General features: G+C 33.6%; 10 protein-coding genes across 9 annotated transcripts, besides 4 other annotated features; 4 read left to right on the top strand and 6 right to left on the bottom strand.

Moving 5' to 3' along the window:
- Nucleotides 1-305: 305 nt before the first annotated feature.
- ZRC1 (Zn(2+) transporter ZRC1) lies at nucleotides 306-1,619 on the bottom strand (the record flags this gene model as incomplete). The annotated part of the gene is made up of 1 exon (XM_001643777.1): nucleotides 306-1,619. One exon carries the CDS (start codon nucleotides 1,617-1,619, stop codon nucleotides 306-308), a length of 1,314 nt encoding a protein of 437 aa, XP_001643827.1.
- Nucleotides 1,620-2,854: 1,235 nt separating this feature from the next.
- Nucleotides 2,855-4,168, bottom strand: PBR1 (putative oxidoreductase; the record flags this gene model as incomplete). Its single annotated transcript, XM_001643776.1, has 1 exon — nucleotides 2,855-4,168. One exon carries the CDS (start codon nucleotides 4,166-4,168, stop codon nucleotides 2,855-2,857), a length of 1,314 nt encoding a protein of 437 aa, XP_001643826.1.
- A 301-nt stretch (nucleotides 4,169-4,469) lies between these two features.
- On the top strand, nucleotides 4,470-6,035 carry IPI3 (chromatin-binding/pre-rRNA-processing protein IPI3; the record flags this gene model as incomplete). The annotated part of the gene is made up of 1 exon (XM_001643775.1): nucleotides 4,470-6,035. One exon carries the CDS (start codon nucleotides 4,470-4,472, stop codon nucleotides 6,033-6,035), a length of 1,566 nt encoding a protein of 521 aa, XP_001643825.1.
- A 965-nt stretch (nucleotides 6,036-7,000) lies between these two features.
- Kpol_1044p26 (uncharacterized protein) lies at nucleotides 7,001-9,451 on the top strand (the record flags this gene model as incomplete). The annotated part of the gene is made up of 1 exon (XM_001643774.1): nucleotides 7,001-9,451. One exon carries the CDS (start codon nucleotides 7,001-7,003, stop codon nucleotides 9,449-9,451), a length of 2,451 nt encoding a protein of 816 aa, XP_001643824.1.
- A 755-nt stretch (nucleotides 9,452-10,206) lies between these two features.
- MRPL19 (mitochondrial 54S ribosomal protein uL11m) lies at nucleotides 10,207-10,656 on the top strand (the record flags this gene model as incomplete). Its single annotated transcript, XM_001643773.1, has 1 exon — nucleotides 10,207-10,656. The coding sequence occupies one exon, from the start codon at nucleotides 10,207-10,209 to the stop codon at nucleotides 10,654-10,656; it is 450 nt and encodes a 149-aa protein (XP_001643823.1).
- A 272-nt stretch (nucleotides 10,657-10,928) lies between these two features.
- UBP10 (ubiquitin-specific protease UBP10) lies at nucleotides 10,929-13,103 on the bottom strand (the record flags this gene model as incomplete). The annotated part of the gene is made up of 1 exon (XM_001643772.1): nucleotides 10,929-13,103. The coding sequence occupies one exon, from the start codon at nucleotides 13,101-13,103 to the stop codon at nucleotides 10,929-10,931; it is 2,175 nt and encodes a 724-aa protein (XP_001643822.1).
- A 1,735-nt stretch (nucleotides 13,104-14,838) lies between these two features.
- On the top strand, nucleotides 14,839-17,721 carry NPR3 (Npr3p; the record flags this gene model as incomplete). Its single annotated transcript, XM_001643771.1, has 1 exon — nucleotides 14,839-17,721. The coding sequence occupies one exon, from the start codon at nucleotides 14,839-14,841 to the stop codon at nucleotides 17,719-17,721; it is 2,883 nt and encodes a 960-aa protein (XP_001643821.1).
- Nucleotides 17,722-18,052: 331 nt separating this feature from the next.
- Nucleotides 18,053-18,814, bottom strand: ISA1 (Fe-binding Fe/S cluster assembly protein ISA1; the record flags this gene model as incomplete). Its single annotated transcript, XM_001643770.1, has 1 exon — nucleotides 18,053-18,814. One exon carries the CDS (start codon nucleotides 18,812-18,814, stop codon nucleotides 18,053-18,055), a length of 762 nt encoding a protein of 253 aa, XP_001643820.1.
- Nucleotides 18,815-20,548: 1,734 nt separating this feature from the next.
- On the bottom strand, nucleotides 20,549-22,312 carry TPO1 (polyamine transporter TPO1; the record flags this gene model as incomplete). Its single annotated transcript, XM_001643769.1, has 1 exon — nucleotides 20,549-22,312. One exon carries the CDS (start codon nucleotides 22,310-22,312, stop codon nucleotides 20,549-20,551), a length of 1,764 nt encoding a protein of 587 aa, XP_001643819.1.
- Nucleotides 22,313-25,446: 3,134 nt separating this feature from the next.
- Nucleotides 25,447-25,971: a sequence feature (this is one fragment of gene Kpol_1044p19, which is interrupted by a gap, the other fragment is Kpol_1044p19f1~contains possible frameshift sequencing error~similar to Saccharomyces cerevisiae YLL029W; similar to AA sequence:UniProtKB:Q07825).
- The window catches only part of Kpol_1044p19 (uncharacterized protein), a gene marked incomplete at both ends in the record, with an annotated part of 2,352 nt that continues 1,396 nt past the window's right edge, over nucleotides 25,447-26,402 (bottom strand).
- Nucleotides 25,975-26,028: a sequence feature (this is one fragment of gene Kpol_1044p19, which is interrupted by a gap, the other fragment is Kpol_1044p19f1~contains possible frameshift sequencing error~similar to Saccharomyces cerevisiae YLL029W; similar to AA sequence:UniProtKB:Q07825).
- Nucleotides 26,032-26,037: a sequence feature (this is one fragment of gene Kpol_1044p19, which is interrupted by a gap, the other fragment is Kpol_1044p19f1~contains possible frameshift sequencing error~similar to Saccharomyces cerevisiae YLL029W; similar to AA sequence:UniProtKB:Q07825).
- Nucleotides 26,041-26,229: a sequence feature (this is one fragment of gene Kpol_1044p19, which is interrupted by a gap, the other fragment is Kpol_1044p19f1~contains possible frameshift sequencing error~similar to Saccharomyces cerevisiae YLL029W; similar to AA sequence:UniProtKB:Q07825).

Below are 26,402 nucleotides of genomic sequence, written 5' to 3'. Positions count from 1 at the left end.
CGAAATTAAGTAAGATAGATCTTGAATTAAAGGAAAATTGTATTAAATATGATCGTCAATAGTCAGTATAAATAAATAGAGAACATTTATATTAAAATTTGTAGTATATTTTTGGTCATATAAAAATTATTTTTTTAATTTTTGAAGTTCCTGATTAACAGAATCAGTTTTAATTATAATTGTAATTATAAATATATGAATTCCTATTCAACAGGATATGAAGATATAGTTGCCGAGTGCTATTGTTTTATACACTTTTTTACATGAGACTTGACAAAAATATTTGTTAGAAATGTGTTTATCACTCATTTTGGTAAACAATCACTTGTATTACAATTTGAAACTTCATCGACCAAACAGTATCTATCAACTGCAGTTGAACCATATGCAGAACGACCGCTTTGAGATAAGCTGTCTAAAGAGGATGCAGAGTTTGGACCGTGTGGGTTACCTCCTGCCAAGAGAGAGAATTTCCTACTTTGTTCAGAGGTAACATTGCCTGAGGCGAATTCAGGTTGGACGGTAGCTGAATGAATATTATAGTTATGGAAAACGTCTCTAATTAGTTTAGCAACAGTTGTGAATTTATCTGGAGTTGAGTCTACTTGGACATGGACTGATGCAATGAAAACTGATTCAGTTAAGTTCCAAATATGCAAGTCATGAACCGAGATGACACCTGGGATGGCCAAAATATCTCTTTGAACAGAATCTGCGGAAATAGTGGAAGGAGTAGCTTGTAATAAAATTTTTGAAGCTTTCCTAGACAATGGTAAAGCTGAAGAAAAGATGATGATTGTGATGACTAAAGATACGATTGGATCAGTGTAATATTTCCAAGAGTAATCTGTTTTCCAAATGAAAAGAGCTGCGATAATGACACCTATATTACCTAACGCATCACCCAAAACATGTAAGAAGACACCATGCATGTTTAAAGAGCCATGAGAAGCTTGATTTTTTGTATTTCCATGAGAATGGTCATGATTACTATCAGCGTGAGAATGGTTATGAGAATCTGAATGGTTGTTATTGTTGTGAGAGCCTGTACCATTGCCTAAAAGATATGACGATTCCCTAGCGACTACGTTTTGAGGCATTACGTCGTTAATGTTGTCAGTGGAAGAAGAGATTGCGTCATGTAAATGTGGATTTAAGGAAGTATTGTTTGAATTTTCTTCATCATCGTTGTGGGAATGAGAATGACCCCCATGACCCACATCATGAAACAAAAACAAACCTACTATATTTGAGATCAAACCTGCGCAACCCACGTATAAAACCAATTTTGGGTTATTAATTTCTTGAGGTTCTATTAGTCTTTGTAGAGCTTCGATTAAGATGGAGAAACATAAAGCCATTAGGAAGACAGCGTTTATCAAAGCACCCAAAATCTCAGCTCTTTTCCAACCATAAGTATATTTAGCATCTGGGGATCTATTTTTTGCTACATTGACAGCCCAAAGAGCCACTATCAAAGAGATGATATCGTTCAACATATGGAAAGAATCAGCGATCAAAGCCAATGAATGGGAGAGATAACCAATGATCAATTCCAAAAGGAAGAAGATAGTATCTAGTATCAATAGAGATACAATACGAATTTCTTTACCAGACATTTTACCTATTTTTTTGTATTTTGTATTTTGTATTTTCCCCTACTAGTGCTTGTGCAACTATTTTTTGTTTCTATTATTACCTATTATTATATGTGTATTACAAATTAAGTGAAACCAAGCCAAACCAAATTAAATTAAACTAAACTAAATTAAATTAAATCAAATCAAATTAAATCAATCGAGTCATTAAAATTTTGTACTTGAACCCATCCATGAACTAATGAGCCCTATAGTTTCATTTATATATAATTCTGTTTGTCAGATAGGATATATAAAGTTATAGTTATAATATCCAAATATGAATGAAAGTGAGAGCGTGAGAGTATTAATAAAACGTCAATGTTAATGTAGATGTAGATGTAAGAGTATGTATGTAAATGTGTAATCTATTAAAAAAGTGTCTGTAGATGTATAGATAAATTATTCGATAGACACTTTCGCCTTTCAATTAGAGAGCAAGCAGACGAACTGAGGCTCTCTCTCTTTAGCTCTGTTGGGAAAGAAAGGACCCAGTTTGGTGTTACCCTGCCTGTAGCACATAGATGCAGATGGGATAACTGCTCGTGAACAATGATCACGAACACTACTTCTGGCTTTGCAGCTGGCCCACACACACAGCAATAGCTTAATAAGACCAGTTCTGCATCCACAAGAGATGTAACAATGCCAATGCCAATGACAATGACAATTGTACTTGATCACTGGTGGGACAGAGTCACATACAAAGCGACGTTATAATTACATCTATATCCCAAACCACCAAAGGCAATTTGTACTCCTGAACTGTATGCCATCTTATCTTGCATTCGAATTTTTTTAAACGTGGGTTCTATTCTATACTATTCTATATATAGACTTCTGTACATATGTATATCGGCATTGGGAAAAGTGTGCAATACAATGCAAACGACACCCTTCCCCTCCCATACACTATTAGTAATCATTATAACATCTCTCTTGTGGAATTGCTTAGACTACTATGAAAAATACTAAGCATATTGGCACCCTATTTGATGCCCCATCTTTATTTTATCTTTTATTGTTTTCTTAATCATTTGTCATCTTCATATCTATCTTTGTCTGTTTCGTAATCACGGTAACGCAATTATGATTTGTTCAAGCTTCTTTTTATTTATTGTTTTCATTCATTTTATTTCAACATTTGATTCCGAACTACAATACACAACAAACAGATCTTATTTCTTTTAACTTATCAACATGTATGCATCATATCATTACTTGGTCTTCTTAGCTTCCTTCTCTTTCCCTTTGGATTTAGACTTAGATTTAGACTTAGATTTAGATTTAGATTTAGAGTTAGAGTTAGAGTTAGAGTTAGAGTTAGATTCGGTTTTAGTCTTCGTCTTCGTCTTATTATCAGCATTTCTCTTCATCGCCATTTTCTTTTCTAATAACGAAATCGCATTCTTAGTGTTGTCATACAACTTCCCTTGCAACACTTCATCACCATACTCTTTTCTAATGAATTTCATAGTGCTACACTCAGAAACGTATTTAACTTCATTGACATCATTTTCAACATTAACTTGTTCAAACTCAGGTGTCATCAAAGCATACAGTATATTTTGGGCACCACGGTCACCACTCTTGGTAAATAACCATAAGAGCGGATACAATATTATGCAGTAAACTATTAGCAACATCATTATCGATCCATTACTTATCACTCGTCTTAAACTATGGGATCTCATCGTGCCTGGCTGCACCACAGATATCGATATATTATTACCTGTTCTTTGAACTCCATCATTGCTCTTTTGCTCCCGAATACTCTTCTGTAATCTTCTTTGTAATTCCATCAAACTCAATCCCATTTGCAACTTACTAGAGGAAAAGAACTTCAATGCACTATTATATTTAACGTCTTGCCACAACGGATCTTCAATGTTAATTCTACCCATACTTTGTAACCAACATGTCACGTATATTATTCGAACGTCTCGATCTGGCGGTTGAGCTTTTAAACTAGGTTGTAACAAATCCAAAAAATGGAAAATACCAGCAAAATTAGTAGCCATCTGTATCTCTAAACCATCCTTTGATGATTTTCTAGTAGGCCTACCAACAATTGGAATCCCAAATGGTTCTGTATCCCCTGACATTACCACAACACCATCCAACCTTCTTGGAGGAGACTGATCTAACCACCCTGTAACAAATTTACGGATTTCCCATAAATCACTAATATCACACTTCTCAATGTATACCATATGATTATTAGTACTATATCTTAGATTGTTACACCAATCTGTTGTCCATTCATCAACATTTCTAGTTAAAATAATCAATTGCGCTCCTAATTCTGCCATCTTCATCACAACGGATGTACCCATCCCTTGGGTAGTAGCACCAGTAACAATATAAACTTTACCATGTAAATTCCTTTCCCAAATGTTACTAGCACCTCTTGACCAATATTTTATAGCCCCTGCACCAATAGCATATGGTGCAACTTTCTTAATTGTATCGAAATATGGGATACTGTCAGCACCATCGATTAATGCACTACCAATAATATTCAAAGGCATTATAACGAAAATCTATCCACAAACAGAATTACACAATACAATTGTAAATTCGTTCCATACTCACCTCCTTAAACTGACAAGATACTTTTACCAATTCCATCATTTGCCTCTCTTTTATAGTAGTGATTCTGTTCATTACCTGAAAATTTTTCAACAAAGGCCTTGTTTCAAACTTTTATTATAAAAAGCTCATCTCATCTCATCTCAAGAACAAGATGAGGTACAAGATCACAGTTGATTTGTTGATCATTGGGTATTCAGAGAGGATAGGATAGTCTATTTGTTGTTAGCTTGTGGAACGATGGATGAACAGGTTATTTTTACTACCAGTACTACTGCATCAGTGGTAGATATTCATTCTTTTGAACAAACCAATTTGAGACAATGTTCAACTCCAGGTGGTAACAGTATCGTAAAGGTTTCAGATAAGTTTGTGTTTGTGGCTCAGGCTCAGAAGGCTTTGATCAATGTTTACAATATTCAAGGTGATCAGAAGAGGGAATCTGTAGAGCAACGGTTGCCTTTACCTGAGATGGTCAGTTGTTTGGAGGTTGTTGAAGACCAAAATAACGGATTTTTACCATATTTGCTATTAGCTTCAACTCCAACTGGGAAGCTTTACATATGGGAAATAAGTTCTGGTATATTATTATCTGTCAAGCCAATGGCTCATTACCAGGCTATTACCAAGATCAAATCTATATTGAATGGTAGATATGTCATTACATCAGGTAATGATGCCCGTGTTATAATTTGGCAAACAATGGATTTAGTCACCATGGAAGAACCAAAGCCAATTGCCATCTTACATGACCATACTTTGCCGGTGACTGATTTCCAGGTTTCTTGTACCCATGGTGAGTATTTATCCTCATCTGGAGTTAAACTATTTACTGCATCTCAAGATGCTACAATTAGATGTTATGATTTGAATATGTTAGGTACCCAGACAAATTTGAAGAAGAAATCTACAGAGAAAAATAAAGTACAACCACGTTTGTTGGCTACATTCACACTACCGTATGCAGTTAACTCATTTGCAGTTGACCCAGCTGACAGAGCACTTTATGTTGGTACTTCTAATGGTTGTTTCAACCTATCATTATTCTATCCATTATCTCACAATAGAATTGTCAATCTGTTACAACCAATGAGTGAAATATCTAGCAGTAAAGGTAAGATATTTACATTAACGGAAAATGTTAGTGGAAGTAATTTACAAAATGTGGATGAATTATACTCTATTGGTCAATTATTAGTTACTAAAATTATTGATCTCGATGTTCAATGTTTACAGTTATCGCTAGATGGTACATTGTTGCTAATTGGTGATAATACAGGTAAGCTTTCAATTACTGAAATATATTCCAAACAAATATTGAGAACAATCCAACCGTTAACCACGCAACAAACCATTCTAGGTAAAGTAACCAACATAGTAATCAACGCTGAATATAATTCCAGTACAAATGAACAATTCACTGGTGGTAATAAGTTACAACCTGGTAAGACTGCAATTGAAAAATTACCAACGTTACAAAGAGTAATCCGTGATAATAGTAAATTAGGACAAAGTCACGACGTATGGCATCAGGTTCCTACGAGAGAGAGTCTAGTGACTCCATTATCTGATTTTGAATCATATATGGACAATTTGTCTAATCAAGAATCGGTATTTTTCACATCAGGAATGAATGTTACAAGCAACGTTCCAGCCGTGGCAGACCAAAATGTCACGGAAACAACTGATAAGGCAAAGGATGAAGAGATTGCCGAATTGAAATCCAACATCGAAACCTTAACCAATGCTTATAAAGAATTGAGACAAATGCATGAGAAGTTGTTAAACGAACATGAAAGGGTGTAAGTAAGGAGACGCGAGTGACAGTAATTTATATTAAGTTTTAAAGAACAGCACAGACACATATACAAACTAGAAACGGAACAAAAGAGACATTTCAACACCATTTCCACTAGCAATGTAACTATCCATTGAATTGAAGAATAAATCAACCAACCAACCAACCAACCACTGATGTAGTTGGTCAGTCATCTCAAACCCAAAAATCATAAATAATTACTGTCACCACCACCACCCAGAAAACGTATCATACCCCACGAGGAATCGAACGGCCGACTAAATCCAAATCATTTCGAATTTCTCGCTGAGATCAAAAAAACGAAATTCCCCGTCAATGGCGATTTTTAATAAAGGAATTAGTCAGTGAAGAGAATAGAATAGAATAGAATAGAATTGATATATTATACTATAATTATATTATATTGTATCATACTATGATATATATATTAAAAAGGAGTGTTATTGAATCATATTTAGTTTAGAAAATAATATTAGTATTGTATAATAATTGTTTAATAATATAGCAGGCATTATAGAGATTACTTTTATATTTATACAGGTCGTCGTAACACAAGGATTTTTGTTTGCGGGATTTGATAGATATTCGTTATATAGGCTTATATTAAATAAGTTCTAATAAATTTAATATCTTTGCTGCTTTTAGTGGAACTCTTATAAATCAAGTTCCTGATTAACAGTTTTATCCATATTTCCCCATTTTGTGGAATCGATTTTCGTTTGCTAGTTAATTGATCCAATTTCATTCAACTCTATCTCTTCAATCCATTTTTTTTTTACTTTCCATCTATCCCCCTTCATTTATTTCTTCTATACTGGGAGAAAAGGTCAACCAATATACTGGAAAGAACTTCAAATACAACGTCTTATCTTCAATTATCTGGGGAGGTCAAAAAAAAAGGCACAACAAGGAATAAACTATACTCAATATCGAAAAATTTTATATTACAACCATGTCTTCCTTGACAAGATTATTACAAGAAAAGAAGGATAAAGAACGTAATGAGGATGATTCACGATTGCCCACCACAGTGGAATCGAGCGTAAATAGAGGATCTCCAATTGCATCCGCTCAACAGACACAGCCTATTGGCATCTATACCGGGAGCACTGCCCAAAATTCAACTACTAGCGTCACCACAGTAACTCAATTGGATTCAGAGGATGATGATGAGGATCTAGCAAATAATACTGTCAACAGCATAAATAAACAGATGTTTTTAAATACAGGTGGTGGTGCTAACCGTGTCGATTCTGGCAGGAGGCACGACCAAGGTATGAGTAATGCATTTTCATCCAGTTTTTTAGATTCAAATTCAGCTCACACTGCAACCATGTATGGTGCAAGCGTGCATTCTAGAACTTATTCAAACTCATTATCAATCAATATATCTGCCGGTGGTTCATCATACGGCTCTCCAAATTTAGTCGTTCCTGGCAGAAAACCTGGTAGATCCTATTCAAGTTCACAACAATCAAGGCAACTACCTTCGTTATCATCTAGTATTCCTTATTCAGTACCAAACTCAAACAAAGATAGAACAGGGTCAAATAGTACTAATTCTTCAGTTTCCTCTTCATGGATTGACGTTTATGGAGGTAGCATGCCAAGTAACATATCCGCTATTGATTCAAACGTTATTTCTTCCCCTGTGGTCGACAGTGTAGAACCAAGATTTGTTATTTCAAAACAGAAGCTGCAAAAGTCCTCAGAGAGTTCTCAATCTGGTTCAGTTTCAAGATCGAATTCATTATCATCTCATTTCGGAAATTTGTTTTTCTCAAAAAGCTCAAAAGATATCCACGGTTCTACTTCTCATTCAACAACTATAACTACTGTTACTGGCACTGTAAATTCCGAATACTCTTCTTCTCCAGCTGCAACATCTATTCCAAAACCAGGCCGTGCTAGACAGAGCAGCATTTATGCTGCTTCAAGAAGACCCTCGTCGTCTTATACAGAGAACTTCCTAAGCTCTACTCCACCACAATCTGAGCAATCACCAACTCAAAGTGTGCCTAAAAATCATCAGTCTTCTGTCTCAAATCTAAAGAACTTTTTTAAGAAAGGAGGGAACTCTTCATCGTCTCCTACTACTGCACCATTACCAGTGCCAATAAAGGGTTCTGTCAATGGAACTAGTTCAATGAGTGTTTCTAGTAACCAGTCTAACCAATCATATAGTAATAATATGTCACCAAGCCTTTACGGAAGCAGTGCTTCAGTTAATGACACTCTTTATTCAAATTCAAGTGATACTTTGCCATTTTCAAAAAGATATGAAAGGACAGGTGAGGATTTAGGTGCAGGTGCCGGTGGTAGTGTGAAATTGATAAAAAGAGGCTCTGACAATAAAATCTTTGCAGTAAAAGAATTTAGAGCAAAACTTGATACTGAAACTAAGCGTGATTATGTCAAAAAGATTACATCCGAATATTGTATTGGTACTACATTACGTCATCCAAATATTATTGAAACAATCGAAATTTCTTACGAAAATAATAGAATTCTTCAAGTAATGGAATATTGTGAATATGATTTGTTTGCAATAGTTATGAGCAACAAAATGTCTTACGAGGAAATATGTTGTTGTTTCAAGCAAATATTAACAAGTGTTCAATATTTGCACAGCATAGGTTTAGCCCATAGAGATTTAAAATTGGACAATTGTGTTATTAATGATAGAGGTATTGTCAAATTGATTGATTTTGGTGCTGCTGTTGTATTCTCATACCCATTTTCTAAGAATTTAGTGGAAGCCAGTGGTATTGTTGGCAGTGATCCATACTTGGCACCAGAAGTTTGTATCTTTTCAAAGTATGATCCACGTCCTGTTGATATATGGTCAGTTGCTATAATTTTCACCTGTATGGTATTAAAGAAATTCCCTTGGAAAATACCGAAGTTGAGAGATAATTCGTTTAAATTATTCTGTTCCGGTAGAGATTGTGATTCATTAAGTGCTTTGGTCACTAGAACTCCAGACCCTCCATCTTACGATAATGCAACTGGCCCAAGCACATCTAAGAATCCCCACTCAAATAACCCATCCGATCCAAATAATACCAACATTGGTCCCCAAAGGTTATACCATTCTTTACCTGAAGAATCTCAACATATTATTGGTCGTATGGTTGATTTGGCACCTGCATGTAGGGCTAATATTGATGAAATAATGGCTGATCCATGGGTTGAAGGTATTGATATGTGCCATTTAGTAGAAAAGAATGACCATTATGAACTTTTGTCAAGCAAATACCACACACACACTCAAGTTGATCAGAGCGAAGCTCATATTGCTGGTCTTGAAAAGAAGAAGAAAGCAGCAGCAGCAGCCGCAGCTGCAAATGGCAGCTCATCAACAGGATCATCATCTACAAATAATGACAAACGATTACCCTAAACGATTACCCTAAACTCAGGATAAAATTCAATTTTATCGTTGATCATTTCCCAAAATTATTATACATATATGAACTTTTACATTAATCAACGCCTTTTATTCATACTATTAAATGGAGCTTAGTATTCTCCATATATATGTTCACCCAATTCATGACTTCATTACACTCCTAATTTTCATATTTATTATATTTTTTGCCCACTTCATGAAATGTATATATATATTCAAGTATTTTTCTTCTTCATGGTGACATTGCATCAAGAATCCCAGATCGATCTAAGGGATATGGCACATTACATTAGGAATTAAAACGAAGCACTTCTCTTTTTTCATGGCTCCTTTGCTTAACTGTTTCTGCATTATTTATTTTGTTGTTCTAAGTTTATTTTTAACCACAATCTGAGAAATTTTTATAGTTCTAATTGTAGATATATAACTTTAGAGTATGTATGTAACTGTTTTAACAAGATTTAATTATTATTATTATTACTAGTACTACTACAATAATGATCTATGCGATCACTGTCATTGCAAAGGTCAAAATAATTTTGTTGTTGTAATTCCTTTCACGTGAGTCCCATATCAAATATAAAATTTAATATGGTATCGGTGAAATTAAATTTAAAATATGAAAAGCTTCACAAGAAGTATAAGTAAGATAAGACAAAGAACAATGAATACAAGGTCATTTAAATAGGCAATTCCCTTTTAAATAAAGTTATTAATAATAGCCAAGTAAATATAATAGGAGTACTATGTCACAAGCTGCTAAAAATTTACTAGTGAAGCTGATAGTTGGTGCAGGACAAGCAGCACCTTCTCCACCAGTTGGTCCAGCATTAGGTTCGAAAGGTATAAAGGCTATTGATTTCTGTAAAGAATTCAATGCTAGAACTGCACAATACCAACCAGGTGTTCCAATACCTGTATTAATTACCGTTAGACCTGACAGATCATTTACTTTTGAAATGAAGTCTCCACCAACAGGTTACTTATTACTAAAGGCATTGGGTATTGAAAAGGGCCATGGGACACCAAATACAGGCACAAAAGGTGGTAGCATTGGCCAACTATCATTGAAACATGTATATGAAATTGCTAAAATTAAGAAAACCGATTCCAGACATGTTGCTTTAGAAATGGAAGGTATAGTGAAATCCATCATCGGTGTAGCAAAAAGCATGGGTATTGAAGTTGTTCCATGAAGATAACTGCATGATTTAAAGAGGACTTGTACATAATTTTTAGGATCAAATAAAATCACTGGATATAGTTATAAATATACCACCACAAATATTATTATTATTCTGTAAATTTAATTGAAATATATTAATTTAGAAAAACATTAATTTGTAAGTTTATAAAATGTTAATTATATATACAAAAATATATATATTCTATTAAAAATATATTATTAAAAATGCTAAACGATGATAAATAGGATAAATGATTGTACACATGGTAAAATGCAGTCGAATTAATGCTTAATATTTGTTAAATCTTCTCTTTTTATTTTTATTTGATTTTTTACGATTGTTGTAGTCTTATTAACCCTAGGTGATGAATTATTAGAAGTTGATGGTATATTTTGTGAAGGTACACCGATATCTTTGTTTGAGATTGGTGGATTCCTTAGTGGAACTTCTTTTGGAGTCAACCTAGTATATATCAAATAGTATGCGTTTGGCTCTTTTAATACGTTTCTTTCTGAAATCTTATTAATGTATTCATCATCATAAATTGCCCAACTACCGTCAGGCTGTCTACAATGTGCTATGTAATGACCAGAGGATAAAGAACGTCCTTCATGTACAACAACACTTATCAATTGGTATTTGACAGGTAGTTTTTCACCCTTTTCTGGATCTTCACAATATTCAGTTAAATCTAAGAACATTGGATAGGCTACAGCTTGTTTCATCTTTGATGACGATTGTCCATTGAATCTAAATTTCTTTAAATGTACTAACAGCGTCTCTGGAGCCCTCAAGATAGAATTGCACTTGATAGCGTTAGTAGTCTTGTGACATTTTTCACAAACATAACCACCTTTTTCTTTATCAACTTTAATAAGCTCAGGGTTGAAGAAATCCCTGATAGCCTTTTCAATTGTGAATTTATTCTTCTCATTTTCTTCATTACCAGAATGGGTTGGTCCTTGATTTTGATTTGTAAATTTACCATTATTTTGATTTTGTTGAATTGGCGAAGGTGGAACTGAACTATCACCATCAATGGTTTGTTTTCTCTTACCCTTTAGATGCAAAGAAAGATCATAAATCGGTTGTTCAGTTTTTGAAACACTACCACAAGACTTACAAGTAACAATTTGCTTTAACATACCACCAAAGACATCATAAACAATGGACTCTGTCATCTTGCGACCTTTTGGGACAGAGTCTTCCTGTAACCTTGACATCAGTGACATAAAATATTCATGAGAATCTTCTTGTTGCCATTCGCTCATCATACAGTTGATATCATCTAATCTTGAAATAAGCTTCTTTGGGTTAATATAGGTACTTTTGTTGTGTTTTTTGTCTCTCCACCACATTTTTTTACTAGTTTCAGCTAATACTTGTGTAACCGAATCTGCTTTTATAGTATTCTTATGTGAGCCTCTCAACACGTCAAATAAGTAATGTTGAATTGCTGGGATATGTAACATTGCTTGAACTGCAGCATTGGTGTAACAAGTCACACCATGATTAAGAAGACCACAAGGTTTCAGATTTGTCAACACAGGCCCCCAGTTCTTCACTATAGGTGAGGATATTATGGAACCAGCATCATTAACATTTTCATTGAAAATATAAAATTGCGATAGTTCTGCAACATCAACTGGTGGTTGTAGAGTAATTTTTTGTTCTTTTACTTGAAGAGTAAGCTTCTGTTCGGATGAAGAACGTGATGGTTCCTTATGTTTTAATTCTTCGTCATCGTCATCATCATTATCTTCTTCGATGTCATCTTGTTCGTCACCACCTTCCTGTTCTGCGAATTCTTTAGCTTCCTCTTGCAACTGTGCCCTTTCAGAATCAGATACTACGATGTCATCTTCTTGTTCATCCTCGTTGTAATCATCGTCATCTTCCTCATCGTCTTCTTCTGCGTCAACAGTTTCATTTTCTTCAATTTTAAAATCTTCATCAGCTGAAGAAGAAGAAGGGGAAGTAGAAGTCTCAGAAGAGGCTTCTTCATCCAAGGGCATACCCAAATCCTCATCAACAGTTTCTAATTGCTTTTCATCTGAAGATTTTTCGGACTCAATATATTCTTTTGCCTCATGAAATACATCATTGCTGCTATCACTACTTTCTTCAATATTAAAATCATTATCACTTAAATCTTGATCTTTATCTGAATTTGAATTTTCTATGGAAGTATACATAGATATAGCTTCAGCCATTGATTTAGGTAGATTTTTTTTAACTTTGCTAATTTGCGAGCTTACGCCAGCTTTGGAACCCAAATCAATTGGTTGATTAAGCTTATCATCAGTTTTCAATTTTTTAGTACCACCGATTACAATATAATTAGAAGTATCGTCATTTGAATTGGAACCTAATTTTTTATTCGAAGCAGGTCTAAATTGTAGTGGATTTGAAAGCACTCTATCAACCAGAGGTTTCAGCGTCTCGGGAGTAGTCATTCTATGATATCAAAACCAAGAATCTAAAAGGAAGGCACTATCACACACGCAGTTCAGAAGTTAAAAAGGAAAGCCGAACAAAAAAATTTCTCCTTATACTTTTTTTTTTTATATCTTTATTATCAAGTGATATTTTAAACAATATAATTTTTATTATATTCTATTATATATTACTGATACTTTGCCTCGAGTCTTAATATAGCAGTGAAATATAACTCCAAAAAAAAAAAAAAAAAGTTCTCTATATAAAATGATAGTATAATAAATAGTTAGGAAACTCTAATTCGAAACAACTAATCACAGAATAGAATAAAACCTTCTTTTCACCAATGATTTCAACCTATTTTCTTCCCAGTTCTTGATAGTATTGACGCCTTCACATAAAAAAAACAACACTATATGTATAAGACTACTGCTAACAGTAAAACGATAAAAATATAATGAAATATCAAGTCTTGTAATCAAAAAATCTCTTTATTATGTGGCTATTAAAGCTTTGTAAAAAGATTCTTGCGATGGCCTTTTTCTCAGCTTGAATAAAATTTCTGAATATTTTTTTGTTTCTTTTTCTTTTTTTATTTTTTATTTTTTGATTTGAATTTGAATTTGAATTTTTCGAAATTTTTTTCTTTTTTCTTTTTATTTTTAATTTTTTTTAATTTTTTTTAATTTTTCGGTTTTGTTACGGTTAATTCTCCGGTCGTTCCTTTCGCAGACGATGTTTGATATTATTGCTAATTTTTTCGAAATTGGGTAAAAAACTTGATCTCTCTTGCCGTTTCGGGAAATTATAAAGGAAAGAAGCAAAATGCAAACTATGAAAAATACATGTATGTTCAGTAAATTACGTCGTTCGTGGTGAGGTTGGCAGGGGCAAACCAGGGTAACATCTATTAGAATGCGTGAATGTGAAAAAAAAAGTTAGCCGCCCAGCATGTGACTACATAAATTCAGTCACGTGAGTGTATGTATGTGTGTGTGTGATATTTTTGGGTTTTTTTCGTTCTGTTTTTGTGTCAGAGATACTTTTTTTTTCTTTTTTTCATATAGTTGGCAACAAACGACATAGAAGAAACCGGATCGTAATATAAAAAGGGACCAGAAACTTGTATAACAAACAAATAAATTTCCTTAACTTCTCTTATTCAGTTTTGAACATGAACCAGTAAATCAATTAGATATCTCACCCTCATAAAGGGCCAGAACTAACCTATTTTAGTTATCCTTTTTTTTTAGTTGATATGTCTATTTCGTCTACTACTAACTCAATTATATATCTGTGTATACGCAATGGTTAGTTTTTATTCGACAAGAATTTGCAAACTAAACAACATATTCCTTTAAATATATATTTTACAGTCTCTTGCAAAACAGTTAAGTTAGTTTATAGTACAACATTCCATTTTATACTTTACAAATTCTCAACAGGTCTCGTGATCACTTTTTTCCTAACATTTAAGTTCAGTTCGGATTTTTTACACAATATTCAAGAATATAGTGCATATACAAGCAATTTCATATATATTTAAGAATACCTATGATAACAATCTTTGAAATATAGCACAAAATATACATGCTAAATGAGATTCTAATCTTCGATTTCATAATACAAGAAATTAGTAGTGATCAGGAATACTATTTAAACATAATATACAGTGTTTATTTATTCTCAACATAAGCTACTCATTTTAGGATACCAATACCCGTTTTTATACAACCCATGTATTGACACACTATGACCCAGTACATTCCAAATTCAAGGCTGCTAGGGATTCATCTCACTATATCAACTCATGCTGGCCCACAAGTTGTATACCATTATCCACCTTGTGCAGTGGAAAACGTAGTTAACGAAAAGAATCATAGTAAACTATTTAAAAATAATTCGATACAAACTCCTACTGACCAATTCCAGAGGTCAATCGATGGAAAAATAACAAACCAAAGATCTAAAGATGATAACAGTATTCATATGTCTTTGCCAAGTCCAAGAACAACAAATGTACAGTTCGATCTACAAACCGATAATAATGACAACTATAGTATGATGTCAGACTCAGAATTCTCATCTGGATTAAGCGATAGCGAACTATCAACAGATTATTCAGATGTAAGTAGTTTATCTTCTGGTACTTACTCAGATAACTCAGATTCTTTTAGTGTACATAAAAGCGAAACAGATGTTACAAATGACTTGAATAATCAAGAAAGTTCGAACGTCGTTCAACCTTCTTATTCTCCAATAATTGATTCGAAGGGAACAAATTCAGAAACAAAATCAAATAAGTCTTATAAGAATAAAAGCTCACAGATTAGCGCAAACAAATTGTTAGATATTTTTAATAACGAGATTAATTTCACTACCAGTTCATATACCAATAATAGCAACAGCAACAGCAACAGCAACAGCAACAGCAATAGCAATAGCAATAGCAATAACAATAACAATAATAATAATATTGGAAGAAGATCTTCATTAGGATCGAAACTGTCAACTTCATACTCTGTGAATGACAATGCAAGCTCAATACAGAATGATGCAGAGGATGATAACCGAAGCGATAATGAATTGATTACTATGCTGGAGCAGAAACAAATATCTTATAATGAGGAATATTTCGAACCTGAAGTATTCCAAGACATTACAAAAATTTTTGATTTCGATGCTGAATTTGTTGCTGAATTCTGTAGCCCAGAAAGAGAAATGTGTAATACAAATTTCGAATTCACAGTGGATAATCTAAGCTTTCTGGGATTCCCTATCCATATAGATGCTGATGGCAATTGGAAAAAATCAAAAAAGAAAAAGAGTACTAGGTCTAAAAGATCATCAAGTATATATACAAAAGATGACAGGAAAAGCATAACCCAATCTCCAATGATTAATAATAATAATAGTAGTGATGTTGAAGAGGAAGATGACGACTATAAATATAAAGAAACAGAAATGTCTTCAAGGAAAAGTATAAAAGTAGAAGCAAACATCCCTTTTTCCCCAGATGATGGAAAAAACCTGACTATGTTTCATGTATGTTTTGTGATGAATCCTCATCTGATAGAATACAACCAAAGAGTCAATGATATGTTCAGACATATCGTATCAAAATTTACATTGGCACTTCGATCAGCACAAGCAAAGAATTCATATGTTTCAAAAGAATGTGATATAATTCTGAAAGAGAGAGAAGCTGTCATGAAGAATTCAAAAAAATACAAAAGCATAAGGGGATCCTGTAACAAGGCTCGCTACCTCTATCAAAGAATTCTTTCAAAATCATCATTAGCAAGAGCTTTAACAAAATGTGTAGATAATATTCAAAAAAATGAAATCTCAAGACTTCAAATTGACGATGATAAAGTTCTGACTCTGCAAATTCCTATTCACGATGAATTTTGGAAGTTACCTAAATTCAAATTAGAACCTGTACTTAGAGGTTCCTATCTAACTACAATTTTAAATGAAAGATTTTTAGGATCAACCACAAATAATAATCAAGAAACAAGCGATTGGAACATATATTCGAGCGAGGAGGATGCTTCAGATGATTTATTAAATTATGCATTACTTTTGCTTGATGAACCTTCAAAAATTATTAATAATATAGATTCTTTTACCTATAAGGATAACATCGGCGGTGTTGTGCTTAAACACCTCGTAAAGCATCTCCAACCTCATGTTCCAATTAATTATTATCAACCCTTAGTAGACGAACTCTTAGGCAGTACTTCAGGTGGGCTCTCTGGGGAAAGAAGTTTGTTTCAGGTAAATATATTAAAATATTGTGCGTTACATTTGCTCTATTGGAGACATGCCAGGGTAATCAGTCCAATTAATTCCAAAAACACATATATTGTGACACCATTAGCCCCAATTCAAGGAACTGCAAAGGATGATACTGTAAGTCACCACCATATCAACAAGGATAATCCTAAAACTTTAATTTACCAAAATGAGGATATATTTAAGAAAGCATTTCCATCATTACCACCTTTAGTATCATTTTTAAGTCTTTTATCTAATGGGAAACCACATCCATTCGGGACAATTATCCCATCAAAGGAGCATAAACCAATATACCTTGGTGCATTAGCCTGGTTAATAAGATACGGATATGTCACACAGCTATTTACTTATGTTTGCATTCGTGTCGATAAACAAATAAAGATGGCTGTTGATGAAGATTTAGAAAAAGAGGGTTTTCGTACAGTAAAACAACCTGCTATTAGGAATGATGTAAAAATCGATAATGTAGCTGGTGGAAAAACCGACTCCAATATAAGTAGTTCAAAGGATAATCATTTAGATGGAAAAACAAGAATTATTGACTCTGAGGAAGAGGATTTAACTCATTTCCAATACGATGATCCTGATATGGAGAAAGATTATACTATAATTTTAGAGCCTGAAAGAGCAGGTGCTATTGAGAAAAGATGGATTCATAAGTGTCTACATGATCAACCCGCCGATGTTCAAGTTGTATTCAATAAGTTAGTAAAGTACTTTAATGGTAGAACACCAATTGAGATTGCTATTGTCAAGGAAGGTGTTACAAGACATGAATTTAGGAAGCTTTTGCATTCCTTGAATAAATATATAGTTGATATGTATCATTGGTGATTTCTTGAGTGTAATAAATAATGATTTCATGCTGTATTATACAAATATTTAAAAAGGAATATTCAATCAGTTTTAAGAGAATATGCATTATAAATTATGAATTAATTAAAATTTTAAATAGTACTTATGTTTTAGTTACATAAAATAAATAAATAGACCATTCATTTTACTCAATTCTCCGGTCGAGATTGAGTAAAAAGTCATAGAAACACATACACAAAAAGGTGTATGATAATCGATGCAATCATGCAATAAATAAATAAGGAATGGGATATGCGGCTGGAAATAAGATTCTAGATTATCTTATGGGAGATGGATATATTAAATCTTTTCACACCATAAAACTTTCACCACAGCCACAAGTTCCTTTTGAATTTGGATTTTTAAATACGAATTTTGAGGTTAGTTTATCATCTACCCAATCCATTTCGCTTCCAACGACGCTAAACAAAGCTTTTGAATCAATAACTACTTTTACTCCATCTTGTTCGACAATTTCGTCATATTTTTCAGGTTCTGCAATATACTGAAGGTCGTAAGTTAATCCTGAGCAACCTCTATTTCTAGTACCAATTCTGATCAATTTTGGTTCTGGTTGATCCAATAGGGCTCTTAGATGTGTGACTGCTTTTGGACTTAAAGTAATCAATGCCTTACGTGGTCGTAGGAATCTCTTTTTCTTCTTTTTAGTTTGCAAAGAGGAAGTCTCATTTGAATCCACTAAAGAAGCAGATTTATTAGCTTCACTTTCTTTTTTTTTCAATTCAAATTCTGTTTGCCTCTGTTTCAACACTGAGTTTGAAGGCAATGAGTAGTTTGACCATTTTTTATTTTGTGTTGAAGTTGTGGATGTGGATGTGGATGTGGATGGTTGGGTTATGTCATTTAATTTAAAGTTCCATTTATGCGAGATGACGGGATGTCCATCGTCTGTAACATTCTGGATACGAGGACCAGGATGCGCATTCTTGACAGATGTGAATGACACTAATCTTTTGTTAGTTGGAGTACTATTCTTAGTTGACAGTAAAGAGGTCTGGATACATCTTTTTGATGTATAATTAAAATTTTTTAATAGAAATTGGGATTTCATGATAAATGTGTATGTTTGCAAAAATAAAAAAAATCTGTCTCGTTGTATATTTTAATTTAATTCACCAGGAATAAAATAAAATAAAATAAAATAAAATAAAATAAAATCGAATCAATAAATAAATAAACAAATAAATAAATAGTTGGAACCCTTGCCGTAATCAATACAAAACCAGAGAATTTCCAATAGACAAAAACAAATCTAGACAACTAGACCACAGTAATAAATATAACAAAAAATTTGTTTTTTTATAATGAAAAGTCACTCAATATGACTAAAGTAGCAACTTGACAATAATCGAATCTTTAAATAGGCCAACTGATGCCCAATTTTTTTATCTTTTTTTTTTATTATCTTGAAATCTGTAGGTATATTCTAATTTTCCCTACCAAAACAATACCTGGAACTCTACAAAAAGGTACAATAGCCAGTCCTGTCTTGAATTCCAATGAAGTTAATCTTCATGAGGCCCATTTCCAACATTTAACAATAGATGACTAAGTCTATACATATAAAATGTTTCGAAACTCCCTTGCTTTATATACTAAAATTCAATATATATATATATATATATTTTTTCCTGATAGGCCAATTTAGTAATGGATGTGTAAGATGCTGAAGTTAATGGCAGGCACGGAAGAAAAGTTCGGAAAAGAAGTCATAATAAATGCGGTCGCTATATACGACAAATCATATGCATACAATTTGTTTTCTGGAGGGGAGGAGTCTCAATGGGGTAGAGAGAGATAGACCCCGGCGAATACGTACAAAGGGATACTGGCCATCTAAACAAATTTTGGTGGCTGCCGGAGGAGGTTGACTCTCGGCCAATTCCGATGTTCGGCAACAGGGTAACGGACACAGAGTTGTCTTGTTGTCTTGTCCCCGGGGCTAAGGGGTTAAGGGGTCTCTGGAAGTTAAATTGAGTTTGAGTACCTGTATACAATTCTAAGTCACTTTGTTACAATGGGTTGTTGTTTTTACCTCTAGTAATAAACAATAGGAGTAATATGCGACTTTCTTTCAACCCTCACTAGGTGGCAGAATGGGACATACCAGGTTTCGTCGTTTAAATTATCTGACCTCAGCGGCTAGTTGTTTATCCGCTGATTACTTATCTTTTTTATTCATATTTTCGAAAACTGTAAAAAAGTGTAATGTGACTTCCTTATTGAGTAATAGATACGGTTTCTTAGGTATAGTATCTATGTCATCTGGGGATAAGTTTGTGCTTGTTTGAGTCTTTATTTTCAACTAAGTTCCACAATCTATATTGTAACAATTGTTCTCAATCAAATAGAGTAATATCTTTTATCTTATATCTTATAATGAATGTTAAATAAAGTACTTGGATATACATAAATATACGTATACACATATACATATATAATTAGAGGAACATGTTTCCGTTGTATAATGATTTCGTCGTGTGATTTTTCACTGAACTTTAAAGAAAAAGGTCAACTTTTCATCATGATGTGCGTTAAAGTTACGACTGCAGTGAGTACTACCTAAAATGAAGGAAAGATAGACTAGATAGGGAGGGAATATAATTAATAAAAACCGAACCATTGAATATATTTTTTGGCAAATGTAATAAAATCAAAAGACAGTGCTTCCACCAGTATAGATGGATGGTAGTTCTAGTACCACTACTAGTAGTAATAATAATAATAAAAAAAAATTGGCGTTAAATTTTTTTAATTTTTAATATGCATCAGATGTTGATAACTATTAAAGATCAGATGCATATGCGAATTTACCTCTTGCTCTCATTTTTTCTCCCTTGAAGTATAGTAGAACAGGTACAGGAATTAATACAATTGCAACAATACCCAATAGTAACCCTGCAAAGTTTGTACCCATTGTTGCAAACATAGGTCTACAAAACAAAATAAATGTCCCACCAAATATAGCCCTCATAAACGTATTGGCTGCTAATGCCGATGCCGCCAAATAGAAATATGATTCAATTAGATAGTTCACACATTGTAACAAGGATCCCAATAACCCAAACCCAACAAATGCATCGGCAATGACAGGAACAATCCAATGAATCCTATCATGATAATGACCTGTCCAGGTTAACCATAAAACACCAATAGGCATTGCAAAACTACATGTGATAACTTCTCTCAATCTTAGTTCGGGTAATAATTTCCCTTTCTTTTCAGCAGCTTTAATGTATCGATTATCTCCAACCCAAACATATACTGTACATATAATCATACCAACAATAACTGAAATAGATGGCAAGGCACCATTTCTATTAAATCCATAACCCTCAACGTAAATAATTGGTTGTGCTTCTAATAATAAATATAGGATACCATAACAGTAAGAATCATAGAATGTAAGCATCGCAATGACAGGTTCTGTGAATAACATTTTAAGCGGTCTGGTAAAGTTAACGTGAATAACATCACGCATAGTCAATTCGACATTCTCTTGAGCTGCATGAATACCCCAGTTATTCGATTTCTTTCTCATCATCTTAGCTTTCTTGACTAAAATCGTCGGATGATGTGTTTCTTTCAAGAAAATTAGCAACAGGACAAATACTAAAGATGCAAACATACCTTGGATATAATCTAACCATCTCCAAGTAGTATGTTGAGTAATATAAGTACCAAAAATAGGTGTCATAACAGGTCCCGCTAGTGTACCTAAAGAAAATAGACAGACAGCTTTAGCTCTGATGTCAGTATCAAACAAATCCGCAAACATCGCAGGCACAACTACAAATGGAGCACTACCAACTAGCCCACCAAAAAATCTACAGATCAAAAGTGTTTGGATGTCTTTCCCTGTCGCTACAGCGAATTGAAATACAGCTGTACCAAATGCTGACACCAATATTACCATTTGTCTACCATAAATTTCAGACAAAGGAGCATATATAATAGGAGCACCAGCAAAACCCAAAACAAATAATGTGACACCTAACATAGCAGTATCTTGACCCACATGGTATTCTTCAGTTATTTGAGGAACACCAAAGACAAAATTAGATGACGCTACAGCAACATTGATGACATCTAAACCTAATATAAAACAAATGAAAATTCTTAATTTCAATGACCAATTGAATGGATGTAAAGGATCATCCTTACCACAGAACGTAACTTCATATTCATCAATATTTGGTAAAGGTGGTGGATAATCTCTGTTCTCACCCATTGGAGGTAGGTCAGTGTAATCAACTTCACCAAAATTAATGTGAACATTTTGAGTACCTGTAACAATACCTGCGATTCTTTTATTGATTTTTAATGCAGTATCTGCAGTACAATCCAATTGAGCTCTTTTAACAATATAGATATCATGATGACCTTCTTCACCTGATTCAAGTGGATGTGATATTTGAGCTTTGTACATTATAGGAAGGCATGGATCTGGTTTGTTTTCAGTGAAATCCATTGAGTTGTTTAAAGTAGAATGAGAGTTAGAAGATGTGCCAGCACTTTCCTTTTGGTTTGATGTTGTATCTTCAGACATCTTATAATATTGAATGTTTAATGTTTAGTTTTTTTCTAATTCTTGGTAGCTATTGCAAAAGGTATAGATTAATAGAATACTTACGACGAGTCGATGAAGAGGGTAGGAAGAGTACACAGATGAATTCTGAATAATGAGATCAATACCTTGCTCTGATGATTAGCTTTATAATAAAAATAAGATCGAAGAACCAGTAACTCTGCCTAAGTGAAAGGAACTCACCAACGCACAGAGAGGGAAAAGAGACTGATATCTTCAGGATAGACCAATAATAATAACAACGAACAGAAATATATGTATATAAATGTATAAGTCAGATATAATGAGTTGTATTCGAAGTGATGATTTAATTATTTAAACAATATTATTCATACTAATTTTAAAAAAGTTTATGATAAAATAGTAATTGAATAAATTATTAGGTATAAACAAATAATCAATTCACCCACACGAAGTATAGTTCAGTTCAGTTCAGTTCAGTTCAACTAGATTTAACCTAAGCCAGCTGAGAGTTGTGCTCAGTTCAAATGATATATAAGTCGAAATCTAGTTCAAGATTAAAGAAAATAATTTCAAGAAGCCTTTATAAAGGATATATACTAATCCATTGACCAAGTAATAATGAAAAAAAAAGTAACACACACTTTAGAAGAGGAAAGCATATAGAACAAAAACAGACATTACAGAGACATGCAAATAAAGGGAAAGAGAACCTATAGAAAAGGCCAATATCCCACACGAGAACTCGAATAGAAGAACCATAACAAAATAAAATTTATAACGTATGAATAATGCAATTTCCTGTTAATTTGAACCTAATCTCTCTTGAAAAATTTAAGTTTAAACTAAAACCAATTTGAAAATAAACCAAATTAAATTAAATTAATTAAAAACTGATATCCATCAGAAGCAATTCCCTAGCTAGTTTATCCTCTTCTATTTATAATAAGCTAACAATAATCCTTGTTAAAGAACAATGACTTCTAAGAAGCCACGTATTACTAAGAGTATAGTAATATATCCAACCTATCTGAAAAAACAAACAAACAAACTACAACTACAACTACCAAGTGCCCATTTCCTTCCCTGCTTTAAGGCCCTCTTCTACTTTACAAATTCCAATTTCGAAAACCTTTTTTACCAAGAACGATTAAGAGAGAGAGAGAGAGAGAGAGGTTAAAGTTGGGTACAAGAGCTTGTGCATAACGAAGAATTGAAAAGATGGTTTCATTTATCCATCCAAGAATGAACAATAGAAAAACCTGAGAGAAAGAGACCTTGAGGCTATCACCAACTGAACTTTATCCCACCTCCAGAAACCCACACCGCAACGCAAGACAACACAGGTTTGCGTCAACGTAATGAGAAGGAAGGGGACATACAGTTGAACAAGAGAGCCTACAGTAAATAGTCTAATATTAACAAACAACAAACACACTATCGTCCAACCCCCTGTCAAACTAACCTCCCTTTTGACGTTTCTAGAAGAACAAGGCATCTTATCCATCCTGTATCTACCTATTTCTTGCGTTGTTGAACTTAGTATTGACCTTTAACAAGAAAACCATCGAAAGAAATCAACCATGCAACCAAGTGTCTACTCTACAGTACTCTTCTCTCCTTGACTTGATTTTGGTTCGATTCGATTAGAAGTAAAGCTATGAAAGAAATCAAGAGAGGGAGAGGGATAAGACAAGACAAGACTAGACAAGACAAAACCATTGCCATCTGATGTAATGCACTGCAGTCTGAGTTTCTTCATGTATGATTTCATATAGTTTTTAATAGTTAGAATGCTTTTATGTTATCAATCAAGTGAAAACTAGAAGGAAAGCAGGCGATGAGATGGCCCTCTTAGAGCTTTTCCATCCAGACCGTTCACTTTGACTTTGTTTGACTTCTAGATTGGAACTAAGCTGTAGCAACAATTGGCATACAAGGGGACTCTTCTTCAACTTATCTCTATGGTCTGCTTTCAGCACTAGGTACCCTCTTGGAAACGTAAGGAAACTAATTCAATCAGTGAAAAAAAACTATATACCTATAGCCATATCCATATGTGCAAGGCAATGATGATCTATTGGGAAAGTAGGGAGAGCTAGCAGATGTATATACTGTAGTGTAAATTGTCCCATTATGGAGAAAATTGGGATAGTTTTTTTTTGCCAGTTTTTATTTTGGTGTCCACTGCTTCATTTAATGAACTGAACTATTTGCATGAAATTGTAGTCTCATATTGCTTTTTAAGTTTACGAACTGTAAAAAAAAAACATTTCATTCTTGACAATTAAACTACCCCCTGGAACCATAACATTTGGCTAGACAACCTCAATTGCCTCCGAGACTTGTAATATTCCTTGCTACCTTTGTCCTAAGTTTAGTCTAGTTTTATTTAATTTCGGTTTATTTCAAATTGTTGTGATAGTAAATGTACTGATATCATTTGGATCATGTGTAGTATTGTGTCTGCATATTTACTTTTTACTTAGTTATTTATCTTTTGTTGAATATACGTTTTTATTTCATCTGTCAGCTGTATACTTCAAAAATCCTTAATCTCCCAAGAGATCATTCCATCCTACTCACTTATTGTTGTCTATTGAATCTTCTTCAAATCTTGAATTTCTCATAACTGATACCTCACCAGTCGCAAGAGACAAATCCAAGCGTATATGTGTTCACAATACTTTTCTTCGATACATGGACCAAGAGATGAAAGGACGCCAGTCTTCATTGTATAAGTAAAAAGAAATACCATATCACATCTTGGCTTAATTAAAATATTTTACAATGGAATGCTGCAGTACCATTGAATAAATAAACAATCAAATTTTTATAAAAATATCAACAACATGTTGAAGAATTAATTAATTCACTTACTGATACTGAATTAGATTTATACTGTCTCAATTTGGAGTAACTGCATGTTTTGCCAAGGTGCCGCAACGAAATTATCAAATAGTTTCATATTGGTGCATCATCTACTTCTGGTTCTTGCAGATACAATAACCACAGTTAAAACAGAGCAAATCAAAAATTTAAAAAAGAACAGAGGACTTAGATTTTCTTGATGCAATACCATTCTTCCCTTTATTATCAGGAAAATAACCAGCCATTGTTCTCTTACCAGTACTTTAATTAGATGTTCTAACATAGCCTCGTATTTCTCTTGTTTCATTTATTATCCAATTGTAGGCATCACTGTCGTCCTCCAGCAACGGTAAGATCGAATCTCTGATTTTATGGAAATAGCTATTCAATTGTTCTATTTCAATTCCAGTCAATAAGGATTCATCAATAAGTTTACGACAATATGGGACTAATGTTATGTTTAAAAATTTGTGAAATGAACTATCACCATTATTTACTGGTACAACTAACAAATCATTTTCAATACGAATACCATAACATCCTTTCTTATAATATCCTGGTTCATTGCTAACAATATTTCCCAATTGTAATGGATATTTAATTAAATTTGCTCTCTTACTTATTCCTATAGGTCCTTCATGTACACTTGATAATGCACCTATACCATGCCCAGTACCATGTTGGAAGTCTAACTCATTGGCCCATAGATATTGCCTAGCCAGTACATCTAATTGATATCCATTTGTTCCCTTAGGGAAAATTGCTCTCTCAATGGCTAAATTGCCCTTTCAAACTAGCGTATAGTTTGTCTTTTCCTCTAGTGAAGGTGTATCAAAATGAAAGTTCTAGTTATGTCAGTTGTTCCATATAGAAATTGAGAACCCGATCAAGAGATATATTTTTGAAATGTCTATAATCAATGAACCTTTCAAAAGAAGTGCATAATGGAATACAGCCCCATTACCTCCTGGAAGAGAAAATGGTTCAAAAAAATTACTGAAGTATGATTTTGCCCCCTCGCTAATCCTAAAAGCTCTGAAACCGCCTCAAATCTCGGAACTTTCTGGGATGTGTAATTTTAAGACTTTCTCCACCCCCAAAAAAACTTTAGCAAACCAACCCCTCCATTTTTTGGCCAAACATGGATCCCCAAACCCCTTCATTTTGGAGGATTTAACCCTGAAATGGAAATCCAAAATTGTGATTCCAAGAGCTTTTA

Source organism: Vanderwaltozyma polyspora, genomic scaffold, assembly GCF_000150035.1.
Source record: "Vanderwaltozyma polyspora DSM 70294 KpolScaffold1044 genomic scaffold, whole genome shotgun sequence".
In the NCBI taxonomy this organism is placed as follows: domain Eukaryota; kingdom Fungi; phylum Ascomycota; class Saccharomycetes; order Saccharomycetales; family Saccharomycetaceae; genus Vanderwaltozyma; species Vanderwaltozyma polyspora.
Note: the sequence above shows the minus strand (reverse complement) of the source record. Positions and strands in the feature narration are given on the sequence as shown.